The sequence below is a fragment of the Diaporthe citri genome (assembly GCF_014595645.1).
Source record: "Diaporthe citri strain NFHF-8-4 chromosome Unknown scaffold_3, whole genome shotgun sequence".
NCBI lineage: Eukaryota > Fungi > Ascomycota > Sordariomycetes > Diaporthales > Diaporthaceae > Diaporthe > Diaporthe citri.
Genome location: NW_025064848.1, coordinates 2,352,699 through 2,368,916, shown reverse-complemented (window position 1 = coordinate 2,368,916; position 16,218 = coordinate 2,352,699). Strand labels below are relative to the sequence as shown.

Here is a 16,218-nt window from a genome sequence, read left to right as displayed (position 1 = left end):
CTACCTACTCAGATACTGGTAGTATTGTACACCCGCCATTTATTACCTACCTAGGTACTGTGCGTAGGCATGTTGGAAGACCGGATATCTACTGTACCTGCTAGGCAGGCAGGTATGTATCCACGCAGATAGTCGGCTGGCGCTGGGCTCCTCGAGGTAGTGCCCCAGCTGCAGTGGCGCGACTTCAAAGCGCCAAAACGGCTGCACCTCGCGTGCCCTGCCTGCCATGCGTACCGAGCGCACCCTGCCCAGCCAGCCCAGCCTGTCTGAACTATTTACAGTACTCTTTGACGTGGACTATATTCATACCCACATCGTCACGTATTATAATGGCACCGCACATGGTTTTTGTTGATACCCTCTCTTGCTAGTCCCCCCTTCTGCCCTGGCCACTAATCAAGGTCCGACCATGGCCGCGACCCTCGCTCCTACCCCCAGCTCGATCTTTTTCTGACCCCATCGACTCCTCGACTCGCCTCGACTCGACCTGACCCGTCGATGGCCCCTGAGGTCCACCCGTTACCTCTCCTCTCAGCTGTTGCGATTGGTACGGCCTAGAGAACACTCCATGTCTTGGCACCTGTCCGTCCTGCTCACCAGGCAACCTTAGAAGCTTGGACCCGTCGAGCTGCCCTCGAGCTGCCTCGAGCTGGGCGTCCACAAGCTGCCTCGAGCTCCCACCCCTGCCAACCTTGGACCTCGACGAAGCTTGACCACCTCGCTGATCACCAAGGGTCGGAGCTCTGCGTTCTGGTCCCAAGAAACCCCAGATCCTCCCGAGAGGCTCAGATCACCGGCCTGACAAGACCGCGCTGCGCAACACACGCCGTTCTCCTCCTCACGCACGGTTATCACTCTTGGTGCCCGTCATTAATTAAGTCGTCGCGGTCCTATTCTTCTCCGCTGGCGGGCCGTCCATTCGCTGTCATCTGCTGCCCAGTCTCAGCACCCCTCGATGCCCGCCTGCCCGCCGTGGGCCCAGAGTTGCTGCGTCCTATGTGAGCATCAACGCCACTCGCCTTGGCTTGGCGTCCAAGCTCTTGTCTCGCTGGCCCAGGCATTTGCCGTCCCTCCTATCCGGCTCCCGCTGCCCGTTATAACAGGGGAGATAAGACCTCCCCAAGGATCGCTACATCTCGCTGTCGATCCCATCTTTGTTTGGACGCCAAGCTCGATCAACTCTAACCATCACCACAGGCTTGACCTGCCGAGCGAAACATCGCTGTGTCCCCTGCGTACAGTATATCACACCATTCTACTGGCGGCGTCGGCTTGGACGCCCGGGGCAGCAGGGGTAGGGATGGCCTCGCGATGCCTATCCGAGCACTGAATGGCACTGCAACCCGCCGTAGGCGGGACCGCACGCGCTCCTGCCAGTGCACTGCAGTGGGCAACGCCTGCTGCTTTATTACTGTACCATGCACGTCCAAATCTATGCCGGCATGTTTTGCGCATCCGTTGTTGTGACCAGGCCGTGACACTCGTCTGCCCCTCCCGCCATCATACCCTCTGGGCCCATCGCCGGCCCATCGGTTGCGATGGTACGACTCCCAGCTGGGATTTTAACTGCGGTACTATAGGTCCAGGAAGCCATCGCAGCTCAAAGTCGGTGCGACTCCAGCAGACCGCACCCTGCCGCACCACCCCGTGCCGCCTTTTGTCCCCCGAAAACTATACCGGAATACTTCTCTGGGCACGGATACTGCGGACACAACCTGAGAGGTAGGTCTTCAGAGGCATGATCCTCGAGCTTGCTGATCCGCCGGAAAGGGTCCTGGCTACCCTTGCTTGCCTTGCGAACAGACGAACTGAGTTCGGCCAGACTGGACCCAAGTCTTGACTCGGGATCTACGTGAGATCAAGCTAGTATCCCTGTGATCACCAGCTAGCCATGCAATATGGGAAGGCAATTCGCACATGTTCACAGACACGTCCCCGGCTACCGGACGAGACGTCCCGCGGCTAGAACGTCAAGGGAATCCTTGGGCTGAATTTGGCTCCAGCTCTCGACTTTCTCTTGTCCTCTGCAGTCGTAGATCCCCCATGCTTTTTTGATTGAACCTACAGTGGTGAGTGGAGTGTGGGGCAGCGGAATGATGACATTGGAGTTGAAAGTTCGAGGACGCAGAACTCAGATGAACGTATCGAGTTATCCTGTCACCGCCGGGCTTTTCTTTTTCAGCCACAGCAACTGTTCGGTCTGAAAACTGGAGTCCAAAGCAGGACCTTGCGCTAGGCTTGGGAGTCGGCGTTCGAGCCCCAAGTTCAGCGTTCTTTGTGTCGTCGATCTTGACCAGGGCAACGGCAGAATTCGGTGACCCAAGAGGAACGACTCGGCGCTAGAGCACATGGAACTGACATCGAATGGGGCGACTCAACGGCGGATGAAGGGGCCGCCTTCCAGAAAGTCGTCTAGAAACAAAAAAGACTGTCCGTTCCACTGAGCGTTGGCGACTTGCCAGCGAAACACTGCTTGCTATGCACTACCGAGCGATGGGGTACAAGGCCGCTGTGGAGATATGCCGTCTCTGGTCTTCGCAAAACTCAATGCTGGGTTTGGAGAAGGAAAAAGATAAGATGTATGTGTATCACCCACGCGATGCCATGTGCGAATGAGGCCGTACCGATTGATCCGGGACGGAAAGCTTCTACTCAAGCGGGATCGCCATCGTGATAAGACACGAGCATATCGGCGACTCGATTCAATCAATTATGAGCAGATTGGTTGGCCGAGCACATCAGCGAGCCCGGCACATCGCAAGGAAACTGCAACTCCAAGTGGTCGACATGATAGCCGATACAGGATGCAACCCCGTCGGACGGACGCAACACCCCCCTCTGAACTCTTGCGCAGTACAGCTCCGCGTCCAACGAGCACGAGAACGAGCCTGGTACCAATATCGCCACCATGCAATGCAGACTGGCACGCCTCGTCCGCATGGCGCAGAGACGCATGGCAACCTCTGCCTATCGGCACAAACTCTCTAGGCGCTGGGCTGCCAAACCATCAATTGGCCTTGGCTCGGTTGCTGGAAAGCTAAAGCTCGCCTGGGGAATATCGTGATTCTCAGTGAGCAGCCTCGCTGGTGCAGTGGCCACACCCACTTCACATGATCTATGCCGAGAACTGCATGCTCGTCCGAGGAAAGCAACCCTTCTCAGCTTGATGATCACGCCGGCCACCGACGCCCATCCCCATCATTGCTTCCCCGCCCGGTTGCACGCCTCATCTTAAGCTTGTTTCCACGTCTGTCGGCCTGTCAGCTGGGGCAAGGTCCCCTTCAGCGAGGCGACAGGACAACCGCAGCCTGCCTAGTGGCACTCGACCTGTACACTGCATTTGCTCGCCTCAACAGCCTCAGCTGCCAGCGACGAATCTATCCCGCCCTTCAATGCCCTTTCATCTGTCCCGCATTCTGCTCACGTTACCATTCCCCGACCACATTTGTAGATCCCCGACACAGCCGCCACCATCAGCTGAGCATGGGACAGCAGCGGTGAGCGCTTTGGGAACCCGTGTCAGTCGATTCATGAGGACCGGCACTTGAGCGCACAGTCGCTTCGGGTTGCGACCTTGTTCCCGATGGGGCTGAGCACAGCCGAAGTATTCTCCCTCAAACACTGGAGGTGAGAGCCACCACAGTCCTGTGCTCGTGTCGGAGCTTCCTCGGGGGTATCTGGCTTGCGACTGCACGGCCAGTCGCGGGGTTGCTTGACTTTTGTCCCCAGGCCGTGTTGCGCGTTGATCATGAGGCAGGCAAAACGAGGGAGAGGGTCCGTCATCGATTCATTCTCCGAGATCGTGAGCTTCATGGGCTATAGAAATAGTCGACCCCATCACCCCCTACCCACATAAGCAGTATGATGCCAAGACCTTCAATTTTCTCCAAAAGTTTCTTCGAAGTACTGCGTAGTCGGATCGGCCCCGGAACCCTTAGGGGTATCCCCCTTGACGGTTGCATCTATCTAGTCAGCGCCGTGGCGGCTGCACATTTGCCCACCCGAGAGTGGGGTTGGTTGCTCTTCTCACAATACAGTATTGCAACACGATCTAGTGCCACTGTCAGTGGTTCACATGCCCCTTGTCTGCTTTGGCTAGGAGGCAGGATATGTCCCTGGTTCCTGTAACACTTTTACTTTGGGGCAGTTTCCCGGGAATGTCAGAGAGCTTGGTCGCTGTCGATCAATTATCCACCATAAACCATAAACCCAAGCACAGCCTACCATTATACGTGCGAGGAAAGCGGCCATGGCTCTGACTGCCTCTTAGGGTGGTAACAACGGTCGCACTCACCAAGTCTATCTGTACCAAGCGGGATGGCAAGCAAAGCTCGAGCATGCAGAGCAAGGCCATGCTCCGGCGATGGAATAGGAAGACGGGGCCTGGGCCTCAATCTGGAAGAGCCCATGAAGTCCTACCCAAGTGACTTGTATTGCTACTTAGTACTATACACCATACAGCCGGCCACTCATCGTCAAAGGGTGAGATCGGTTAGTGACACTTCGGAGTACCAGACTTGAAAAGCAAATGAATGTTAAATCGACAGCTTTTGCACAATGTATCTGAGTCTTCAATATTTGAATCCACATCTTCGCCAAGTAAGCAGAACCGCCAACTCTCCTCCCTCAATCTATGCGATGCATTGTTGAGGTTTTCCATCTTGACCCATCTTGACTTGCGCTGCGCAACTGCTGTTGTAACTCTTCCCTACAGAGGCCCCATGGCTTATCTGTAGCCGTATACCTAGTTTGCAGAGAATGACGTGGTGTTGAGGAGCCCATCAGGTCGGTCTCCATAGGTAGACTATGTTTCGTAGTAAAGGGTCACCGTTCCGTCTGCGGTGGGAAATATCTCCAGGAGTCCGGGGGCCGCTGGCCTCCCCATCCAATTACGGCCGCGGATTGCTCCTGGTTGCCGCTCTGCTTGCTGTGTGGCGCCAAAGCAGTGGGCGTTATGACACGTTCCTCTTGGTTTGGTTTTCGTAGATGTCGTGTGGTTAATTGGAAGGTGGCTGAGCCCTACTACACCAGGCTCCGATGATGCTGGCCTAGGCAGCGTCGTCAACGATGCTCCAAAACAATTGAACAATCGCGTCTTGCTCACGCAAATAGATATGCCTCGATGTTGTCCCAGCCGATGTATAGGCTATGTGTCTTCTGTAAATGGTCTCTTGCATATTTGACTTCAAAGAACATCAACCCGCAACCATGGGCAAGACACCAGTGGCTACACATTCACGACAGTCACCCCTTGTGAGCCTTGGCCCATATTCAATGAGAAGCAAATTGTTAGCTGCTACATATTAGACACAATTAGATAGGGCAGACTTGCTTCAGAATATCTGACATGGCACGCGGGTCAAGTCGTACACCAAAAACATCGATAGAAGCACGGAGAACCCCTGACTTCTTCAACTCCCAGTGTACGTGCGTTTCGGACATCTTGCTAGCATGAACGTGTGCTTCTTGTATCCAATGATCCCAGGCTGCTAGTGTGAGCTGGTCATTACACGGGAGAACAATCCATGGTCCTTTGTAACTGTTGCTGTCCTCTCCTGTTCTACCAGGCATAGCTGTGCTTCCAATTACCATTGTGGTCTTGAACACTTGATCCTGCACTGCTCGTGGAGCAAGTTCATTGTCGATTGCGGTGTCATGGAAGTCTGCGGAGATTGCTCCTTGGTAAGAAGGTAGAAATGGGTACTCTTCCTACGTCGTGAGGTCCGAGATCGCTGTTAATGGTCGGTCCCTGATAGCTGGCGAGCCAAATAATCCATGCTGCTGCTCGGTATGGCTCCGACATTACTGGGAAGAAGGCTGTTTTGTGGCCCGAGATGTCCAGTTTCCGCCACAGGCTTTCCTTGTGACACTGGCTGAGCAGTTGAGGCCCATCTTGGCGCAGCGGTGGCATTTCTGGCCCGGCCAGGCGCGGTTGGCTAGGGTGCACTTCACGGAGTTGTCAGGCCTGCAAGTTTACCGTATGACCGGCGATATTCACGGGATTCTAGTCCTTCCTGCAGGATATGCACTTGCTGTAGTCCAAACGAAGTCTCTTGCCGGTGAACTGTAAGATTCCCTATGATAAGTGGCATGCGGTTTAACTGCTCGTTTGTGGCCCCTTTCAGGGGCATTGCTTCCTTGAGACCGACAGAGGACTTGGTGTTCTGGCGGTGGTATCTTTGGCCTCTGGTGACTCGGTGCTGTCTCTACTGTAGCTTGACCTTTGAACTTTTTGATCATATATTCCAATTTTAGTAACTGGTTCATCAGCTCAACCTCTCGCTCGCTGGGCAGATGTTTTGGCGTCTGTATCTTGTTGCTAGGCGGATTGTGACAATCATCTTTTGGTATCTGCTGAGGCTACATAGAAGTGAAGCGGTCTTCCCAGGAAATATTGGAGTCTATTTTGAATTCACGAATGTGCTCTGACCATATATCATGAGCTAGAAGAGATTGTGGTGATGAGAGTCTCGCTGCATTCCCGATGTGGGCGTAAGTGATACAGGCGGCTTAGGCTCCAACCTTAGAGTCAGGCTGAATATTGCTTGTACCTGACGTTCAAAGGCACCTCTTGTTGGCTACTTGTGGAAGCGCCTGTCCGAAAGTCTGGCTAAGTGGTATTGTCGAAGGAAAACATGATCCTTAGATTCGGGTCGTGATGAAGCCTGCAGATATAAACACAGTACGGCGGAGTATTTCTGCTATTGAGAAAGGGAGGAGTTCCTGCTGTCGCAGTATCGCACTATCATGCAGGACCGCAGTGCCGCAGTGCAGGTCAACGCAGCTCGAACTCGCTGCTGACGGTTCTGGGGGGGTTGGTGTCCACCACCCGCACAGTTGCAGTAGCTGACTCCAGCTGCAGGTGCAGGAACACCACCTCGCCGGATGCCGTATCATAGAGTTCGCCCTCAAACCTATCGATAGCATACCATACCTGCCTATTTCTGCAGTAGAGACCCATCTCCAGCAAGACGAACCCGATGGTGTCTTTCCCTCAACGATGAGGCCTTTTGCCGTCGTGGGGAGTGGACGCACTCGGATCCGTTGAAAACCCAGCCTACATTCCCTCTGAGCATGGAGCCCTCCACCAGGCCATCTTGACCCAATCGCGCCAGTACTTGCTTCTAAAAGACAATTATATTATCGCGCTTTGGTATACGCTAATGCCTATATACTGGTTTTCTTTTGACTCCTCGCAGAGAGCATGTTGAATGACTGGGAACCTGTCCCCATCTCTTGGGCAACATCACGCTCGAGTTTCGTGACGGTTGCCTCCGTGCTGAAATCATCGACACCCCAAGACCGGGCGAACGCAAACGGGAGCAGGGAGCAAGGCCTCACTGCTCAGCCCACCGCCGTTCCCGCAGCGGCAGCTCCTTTCCCTCGGCGGTACGGCTCCCGTCCACCTCGGCCTTCCACGCCCAGTACTCGCCCAGCCTGGTCTCGGCGTACGACGCGTAGTCGAAGTCGATATCGGAGATGGTCGCCTGGATGAGCGCCCAGATGCCCCAGTAGAAGCCTGGGACTCCGCGGTAGAGGTCGACCTCGTCGGCCAGTTTCTGGATCTCGGATGCCTCGTCGTGCTCGGGTTGCCCGGGGAGGAGACCGAAGTACGACCGCACGAACTCGGTGATGAACTCGCGCCGTTGGGACTTGGTGGGCAGCACATTGTAGTCACAGTCAAAACCACCCCATTCGGCAAAGTGGTTGCACAAATCGAATGCTGCCGGGGAGGGCACGGCGTATTCGTAGTCAATAAAGGTCACGGTCTCATCGGTCCCATTCGCGGTGCCGTTGCTGATTATCCCGGAGTCTTGGTCGCTGCCCTTGGGCAGAACAATGACATTTCCGCACAGCAGGTCGCAATGCGCGAAGACCAGCTAGGTAAAGTCAGCTCTGGCCTGGCAGCGTTCCACCGGGTTGGTCCTTGACAATAACTTACACCATCCTTCCCCAGGCCTGGCCGGTGGCTCAGCTCAGCTACCAACTTGGACAGCTCGACTTGCAGCAGTTGTTGCCGCTCCCTCTGTGCAGGCGTCTTGGTAGGCAGGGCAAAGATCCACTTCTGCATGACGGTCCACACGTTGGGGGCCTGCTTCCCAGGCGCAGCTGCATCTATGGCCTCCTGTAGAGTCGCGTGCTCCTTCGCAGCCCCGTTGAGCACATCAATGCAGTGCACGTCCATCTTGTCGCTGATGTGCGTCTTGCCCGGAAGACAGGGCACCGTGGCATGCCATTGAGCCAGCCTCCTCGCTACGGCTTGGTATATCTCTGGCCGCCTCAGGTCCTCAGGATGCGTGACGCTACCCCTGATGAACCTGTACATCATGCCGTTGTTGAACCGCGCCAGCAGCTCTGGTGCCAGGCCGTGCTGCGAGAGCAGCTCGTGATTTTGTGTTTCCCGGGCGCGATCGATGATCAAGTCGGTGCCATGGCCGTATGCACGCAGCAGGATGGCCTCCCGGTCGACCTCGTCCTTGGACAGCCGGGGGCGCTTGCTGACGGCCTTGAGTAGCGTGTTTGTGATGCCATCGGTAAAGCGCACGAACTCTATTTTGGAGTCTTCTGATGACCACTCCGGGCGCAGGGCCAGGATGAGCTGGCGGGCCGAGTTTTCGGAGTCGGAGCCGTCGTAGGTCTGGGGAATAAAGCGGACCGGAGGATGCTGGTCAGACCCGGCGGCGGCGCGAGGGCCGTTGTCGCCGTTTTGGTGTATCATGGTTGGAGTAAGGGGGGAGAGGAGGGGTCGCTTGCCTTTGTCGGGTTGGTGTGGGTGTGGAGGGGTGCCGGCCAAAAAGGGGCGTCTGCCGGTTTTTATGTATGCAGAGCAGCAACGAATGCACAAACGAGCACTCACAAGACGACTAGGTTCCTCGACACATGCCTTTATCTTTTTGAGTCCCGCCGGTCAGAGCTGATACGACTTGAAGCTTGCCTTTGTTTCTACGTGACACATCCACAGTCTGGTGGGGGAAGACGTCATACTTTGCCCAAGGAGGCAGTGAAAGGGGGGGTTGGGGCGGGAAAAGAGGAAGCAAGCACACACGGGAGACGGGATACACTCACAGTCACAGGTTCTCAAGGTGCTTGACAACAGCTAGTCACCTCGGCGTGGAGCTATTCGGTAGCAAGGCCTTGAAAACGCAAATGCAAAGAGGAGAGGAAACGGTTGGGAGTGCAGTGCGACTGTCACGGGAAGACCAGGTCGACCGACAATACAGCGAGCAGACTTGTATTTGCCGAACAGCAAAATGACCTCGAAACTCAACAGTCTGTGGATGAGGGGCACGGAGGGGCACGAGGACGACTTCCCGAAAAAGAAGCGATCGATGGAAGGGGGAGAGATCTGGCTACTGTTATTAGCCTCCCACGTACCTGTCCAAAAAGCCTTCTGTTTCTCTCCCCCTCGCAAGAGGAGGAGGAAAGGCCTGCCCCTGCTGCTGGCAAATGCCCCCCCCCCCCACACAAGGGTCCTGTTTGCCTCTTCATCTCTGGGCCCACAGTTGCTAAGAGAAATCGAGTCCCATGTGATAGAGGTGGCCAGGCTGGGAGTGGGGAGAGGCTCCCCAACGACCAGCTGTCAGCAGCTGGTTGCGGGGTGTCTACCAGCTACCGCCAACCAGGGAGCGGCTGCCGTCGAGTTCACGATCAAGACTCCCTAGATATATAGTATACGTGACGGGCCATACTGAACGTTGTGTGAGGAATTGGCGATGCTGATATTTTATCTTGATCAGTGGTTGCGTCCCAATACCGCATCATCCTACAGAACCAGCTCCAACCCGCCGCCCACGGCACACCGGACAACGATGTGACGGTCCTTTTCCTCAACGCGCCAATGCTCATGCGCCCAACAGACCACATCACCCATGAATGATGCCTTGGGGTGTGTCGACTGAAGAACCTGCATCGACCTTTTCATGTGCAGGAACATTCCTCATTTGAAACCTAACATTCGATGCATGGGGCGACCTGTCGCAACTCAACACCTCGCCTGATAGCTGAGACCCGTCGAGTATGACTCTCCCGGCTCTCCCAAATCCTTCCAACTTTCTTGGAGTGGCCCTGGTCATCAACAGGAACCGCGATGGGCCCCGCTTTGTCTTCCACTACCCTCCTCACATAGTCCCTGTCGAGGACCGGCACACAGAGGGCAGTGAGGACGGCGTCGACGAGGACGACATCTTGCTGGAACGCGCCGCTGCGCCCATGGACGGCTCGTCGCCGTATAACCTGAACGTGTCTGAGATGCTCCCATGGGATCAAGATGATCACATCGTCACCGACAGCGGCACTCAGATTGTTCCGTGGGAGCATGTCGCTGGGCTCCCTACCAAGGACTTGGAGAGCATCTTGACCCCGGCTAGAGCATATCACAAGACGTTATTCCAAATCTCCTTGGATCCGCTGTACTTCGTTTCATATCCAATCCACAAACCTGACAATGGTATCTGGAAGAAGAAAAGCAAGAAGAGGGAAAACCAGCAGAGGCACAAGAACAGTGATGCCTCGAAAAGGGACGACGACCAGTTGTCACCACACGAGGACCCCCTGGACAGTGATCCTGGCGCCAGAAAGGGGGAGGTAGCCGATGAGGACAACACCGATGTCAGGGACAGACCGGAAAAGTCGACGGTCGGCGCGGGCAAGCCTCAAGACGAGGCAGAAGACAAGGTCAGCTCCATGACCATGTTCAACCTCGTATTCATCCTCAACCCCAGGAAGCACGAAGCCAAGGACCTGATCGATTCCATGTACACCAACATCATCCGCAAGGTCAACAAGGCCTACAAATACGTCCAGCAGCGCAGCGACTTCGTGTGGAAGGAGTCTAAGAAGATCCTGTCCATGAAAGACAAGGCGCGCGAGGAGAAGCGCAAAATGAGCGTGTTGTGGGAAGAGATCCTACATAATTCATCTCTGGCCGCTTCAATGCAAGACCTATACGATGCCATCTCACGCAACAAGATCGCCGCGCTTCAGCTTGACACGGGCGAGGCCACTGTCACACACTCGGTGCAGATCCCCGTTCCCTTCCACATCCCCGATCTTCCACCACTGGAACGCGAGGAGGACAGTCGCGGCTTGTGGATCACAACGGCCAACACTTTTGTCGGAGACAGTGATGCGTTCGAAGAGCCACATTATCTTGATAAGAACTTTGCATTGCTTCTGATGGACGATGACAAGAAGATTATCGCAGAGCTGTCTGCTGACCCTGACGAGACCACACTATCCATGATCGAGTTCGTCCGCCACTCGAAGCCGACCATGTCTTTTCACCAGGTTGCGCAGCAGACAAACAACATTCTCACGCTTGGACAGGTGCGAAAATTCGCACAGCACTTCATATTCTGGCGGCGCGCCATTGCCATACCTCCTCTGCATGCAAGGGACGTCTATTTCCTCAGCCCCAATGCCGACATGAAGGCACTGCCAAGGGCAAGCGCAGACTGGGCGAGACAGTTTCCCTTTGCACCGGCCCTGCCTAACTTCCTCGCCGACCTATCTGCCGCCCCAAGACCATACAAGTGGTTCTGCCCGTCCAAGAGCTTCCGCCCCAGCTATCTTCAGATGTTGGCGTGGCTCATGCGTGGCGGATGGGTGGCACAACTCTGCACTTTCGCGTACGTCGTTGTCTGGCCGGAGATACTGTATGAGGTGGAGTATGCCCTCGAGGCGGAGGAGGTCGCCAAGGCGAAAAGGGCACAGGTTGCAGCTGTGGACGACCTGGAGCACGGCTCGCCTGAAAATGCACCCAGCGCAGCGAGGAACAGGAGAGGCAGCGGAAGGAGCAGTGACATGATGGCGGGAAGCGTCGAGAACCTCGCTTCCTCCACCTCTGCCCTTCAACAAACGGCCAGCGTGGCAGGGACTGCCCTGGAGAGGAGCATCGGTGATCTCAGCTCCGTCTCCATCGGGGATGACGTTCAGCCATCGCCTCTACCCTCATCTCCCTCTACGTCCGTAGTCCTCAGGGACGCATCCGCGCCGGGCTCGGAGGTGCAGTCCCCCACCTCCGCCACGTCCCACGGCCGGCCGCATTCCCAGCCCACTCTGGCCGAGCAGGTCGCGGAGAAGGCCCGCCTCGAGCGCATCGCCGACAAGCTGGCCTGGGAGCTCGCCGAGAAGGCAACGGCGCACGCCCGCAAGGCCGTGCCCAGGGCGACGGACCACCCCAGCGTCAACAAGGCCCCGCACCTGGCCCAGCTGAGCCCGCACATCATCCTGGACGCCAAGAAGGCCACCGGCAAGGAGTCGCTCTACCTGTCCGCGATTGCGAGGCGGCTGCGGGAGAGGAAGACCGCGGCCCCACCGCCGTCGAAGGCGAGGAAGGACAAGGCCAAGGCGCAGCCTGGCCTGGGCGAGGGCCCCAAGAGGGTAGCCGTCGGCGCCGGCTCGGCTGCAGGTGGGAAGGATGGCAAGGCCGGCGGTGATGGCAAGGGCGTCGACTGGGACGAGAGGGTGGCGAACACGTGGCCGCTCTTCTGCAAGTACTTTAACGGGCGGTGCGCGCTGGAGCGGATCGCGCTGCAGGAGGAGATGAAAAGGAAGGACGTGTGGAACTTGTTGACGGCCATGAGCGAGTACCTGCAGACTGTCAGGCACTGGTAGGAGGAGGAGGAGGTGTTGGTAGTATTTGCCTCGGAGCAGGCTGGGGGAAATCCTCGTGTCCAGACCCTCCAACGACCATTCCCGGTCTAGAGTCGACATTTGAAATTCGGGTGGGAGGTCATCCCTGGGACCTGAGCAAGCAGCTTCTGGAGGCGAGAACCACTGCTTATTCATGCTTCTTTTTGCGGGAACATTCCATAGAAGGGGCCCAAGAGCTTGGTATATGTTGAGGACAAACTTGTGGTAGACCACTGAACATCTATTGCTGGAGCCAGCCAGGCAGGAGCAGACACAATCCAGCTTATGAGGAATAAGCCAATGACGAATGGTCATCCCAGTCACATCTGCTCTTAGAATGAGGTTGTCTATGATAGAAATCATTTATTCCAAGGATGTTTAAAGTTTGTCCGAGACACCCAAGTACAACTCGTTTCCACCATGGGACCTGACTTGGACAGACATGAGGGCAGGCAGGTCGATGTTTACAGTGCTGCTACGGCATATTCACGCATCCAGAGGGAGCAAAGATTGACAAATTTGTGTAATATTTCAAATAAGCACAACGCAGGGCCTTCCCTCCCATCAACGGATCCTGCCCCATCCCTTGCTATTGTTGTAGCCTAATCCCCCACATCAGAACGACTCAGGTATCATAGTAAGCAATAACGATCTGTAAATATCAATGCCAATTAACCAATGCGGCCCAGCCCAGCCCCAAAAGAAAAGGAGGGAGAAAAGGAAAAGCCTAATAGTAGAAAATTGACGAATGCAGTGTAAGGAGTCCAGACAAGCAATTGCCTAAGCTCCGGAGGCGGATCCCGTCTGCGTATGCTTGGGGAGGTGGTCCCCTCGGGAGTGGAGATATGAGATCTCAAAACCAACACAATAACGCCAAAATATGTTGCCCTGCCTGGAAGAACACTCCCCAACGTCCGCCTGATGCAAGCAAGAGCAAGTGTCTTGGACTGACTGTAAAGGGAAATACAGATGACCTCTTAGCGACAAACAAAGAACGGGGACCGCCGAGCCTGGGCTGTTGAGGCCGATGTGGCTCTGGGCGGTTAAAGAAAACTGAACAAAAACTATGTGTGACTCGGCGAAGCATGCGGTGATCGCGGCAATATGGAAGTATGACGTCTCTAGTTCGTCAATTCCATGAACTCGTCTTCTTCGTCAAAGCTGTTGCGGTTGAACTTGATGTCTTCCGCGTCGTCTTCCCAGAAGGTGTTGGCCTCCAACATTCCGTTGCCAAGATGGCCGTTGGCATCCCCTTCTGGGCTGATCGAGTTCATCTCGGTGCTGTGGTCGGCGCTGTTGAGAGGCTCCCCCTTGTAGTCGGTGTGATGAGGCACTCTCAGACCCGTTCCTGCCGTTCGTGAATAAGTGAACTCCGTAGCCTCATTCTTGGCAAGGGCCTCCAGCAGCTCCGTCTGCATTCTCTTCTCGTCCTCGGTGATGCCGAATGGGGGATGACCGCCAAGATCATGGATCAAGTTGATAAGCTCCTCTTGTTGTTGGATCTTGGCCTGCAGCATCCACATGAGATCACGCGTCCAACTGACGGCGCCATTCAGAATGTCACCCTTGTTGGGACCTTTGTCCTTGTCCTCCATGGGCAAGCCCGTGGTTATGTTCCCCGCAGCTCCGGTGGTCGCTCTTCTGGCACCTGGACCAGCCAGGCCTGATGTCGCTGTACCTGGGTTGGAAGAGCCGGAGAGTGTCGGTGACAGAGGAGTGCCGTTGGTGATCATCTTGCGGATCTTCTCATCGTCTAGTCTGTGGGCGGGGACCAGCTTGCTAAGGTCCTGGATCCTCTCGTTGATGTTGTCTCGTCTCCGCCTCTCGACCAGATTGTGGGACTCCCGGCGACGCTTCTTCTTGGCCTCCTGCTGCGAGGACAGCGCATTTCCCTGGCCCAGCTTCGTGGGCATTGACGTACCCTTCATCAGGAATTCGTTGATCTGATGATTGCCGCCGTGCATTTCGGTCTGCAGCGGTGAAGACAGACCAGAACCAGGGAATGAGGCCATGCTGTTTGGCGTGTGGGCCCAGTGGCCAGAGGGTGCCTTGACATGGTGAGGACCGCCGCCTGTCCGTATTGGCTGAGCGCCGAATCCGTCTTGAGAACCGATAGACAAGCCCAGCGCTCCCATCTTAGGAGTGAGGGGGCTCCTCGCATTGGAAGCCTTGCGCTGCATGGCCTGCGCCTGGAGTCTCTGACGAGCTTGGATGTGGGCGTTGTCGTTGGGGTCCTTGTTCATCTCGTTGGCCAGGGGAGAGCCGGCGTAGGACATGGGCGACTGTATTGAGTTGCCAAAAGGCTGCGCATAGCCGTGCATGGAGCGGTGTTGGCCAAGGTTCTGCATGAAGGGACTTTGGATAGGATCCCCGTCGGGTGTGTTGGAATAGCCTGACATGTGCGACTGGTCGATCGGAACACTTGGGTGCGCGTTGAAGGCACCTCCATTCTGGTTGTAGCTCATGTTCATCTCATTCATGCCGGAAAACTCCTGGCCTTGCATGCCCGAGCCTCCTTCAGTCGGGCTTGCCAGCCCATCTAGTAGTTCGTCATCGCCAAAGACGGCCGAGCCACTGGAGAATGCATTGTTCTGGTTGTTGGAGCCTGCGCCAAAGTTCTGCTGGAAGCCTTGATTGAAGTTGAGTTCATTTGGATTGATGCTCCCGCCGCCGCCGTGGCTGTACTGATTGAAGCCCTGTTGGGCCATGATGTATCGCAGTGTTTACGAGGCTTGGATGGGATACTTCGGTGTTGGATTTCGGTGGTGCGAGAAGTCGTCTGATGATGACTCAAGTGGCGCTGTCGCTCCGAGCGTGTCGCGATGCGCGATGGGTGCCGTTATCGATGGTTCAAGGTCGGCTTTTAAGAGAACAAAGTCAGCCGCAAGCCTGAAAAAGTACGAATCAGGACGATGCACGATCAAATGTGTCGCTGGGGCGCGATCGCAGCCCTGCAGAACAAGATGACTCGAAGTGGGCAGCGTCGCAACTTGCGGTCAGCATGACCCAGCCAGGGTGCAGACCGAGGCAGTGTTTCTGACAGGCTCTAGGACTCGAAAGCGGCCCTCAGGAGCAAGAAAGCAAAGGGGAGACGGCTATTACCAACTGTGAGTAAGGACAATTGTTTGTATTATATTTCGGGGTGAGAAAGCCCAGCAGGAAGCCGCGGAGGGTGAGGCTGTAACTCGGTGCAGTTCCCGGGTGAGGCTTGGCGATGGGGGGGGTGGGAGGGGTGCGAGTCGGTCAGCGCAGAAAGCAACGAGGTGAGGTTAACCCAGAGGGAGGCGGCCCAGCGGCTTGGTGCGACAAGAAAGTTGCGACGACACCGAGGTGGGGGATCCGGACAAGATCGGATGCTGTGCTATGGCATAGAAACAAGCACGACTTGGGAGGATGTGGGATTGAAGTCGTCGAGGAAGCGTCGGCCGAGAAAGGTGTGAGACCTTTTCTTGCTTCTTTCTGTTGCCTTGGGACTTGCGGAGGGCGGAACAGGCGGGCAACGCTGCTTGTCGGCTTGCTCGCTTGTCGGCGCTGCTGGGATGGCTGGGACGGCTGTTAGAAGGCGCGGCCCTTTTGGAGCAGGTA

At 56.0% G+C, this 16,218-nt stretch overlaps 3 protein-coding genes across 3 annotated transcripts; 1 reads left to right on the top strand and 2 right to left on the bottom strand.

The window, feature by feature from the left end:
• Positions 1–7,337: 7,337 nt before the first annotated feature.
• On the bottom strand, positions 7,338–8,719 carry INS49_008252 (uncharacterized protein; the record flags this gene model as incomplete). Its single annotated transcript, XM_043168997.1, has 2 exons — positions 7,338–7,880; positions 7,943–8,719. The coding sequence occupies 2 exons, from the start codon at positions 8,717–8,719 to the stop codon at positions 7,338–7,340; spliced, it is 1,320 nt and encodes a 439-aa protein (XP_043026677.1).
• Positions 8,720–10,017: 1,298 nt separating this feature from the next.
• INS49_008251 (uncharacterized protein) lies at positions 10,018–12,615 on the top strand (the record flags this gene model as incomplete). Its single annotated transcript, XM_043168996.1, has 1 exon — positions 10,018–12,615. The coding sequence occupies one exon, from the start codon at positions 10,018–10,020 to the stop codon at positions 12,613–12,615; it is 2,598 nt and encodes an 865-aa protein (XP_043026676.1).
• Positions 12,616–13,754: 1,139 nt separating this feature from the next.
• Positions 13,755–15,341, bottom strand: INS49_008250 (uncharacterized protein; the record flags this gene model as incomplete). Its single annotated transcript, XM_043168995.1, has 1 exon — positions 13,755–15,341. The coding sequence occupies one exon, from the start codon at positions 15,339–15,341 to the stop codon at positions 13,755–13,757; it is 1,587 nt and encodes a 528-aa protein (XP_043026675.1).
• Between the last annotated feature and the right edge of the window lie 877 nt (positions 15,342–16,218).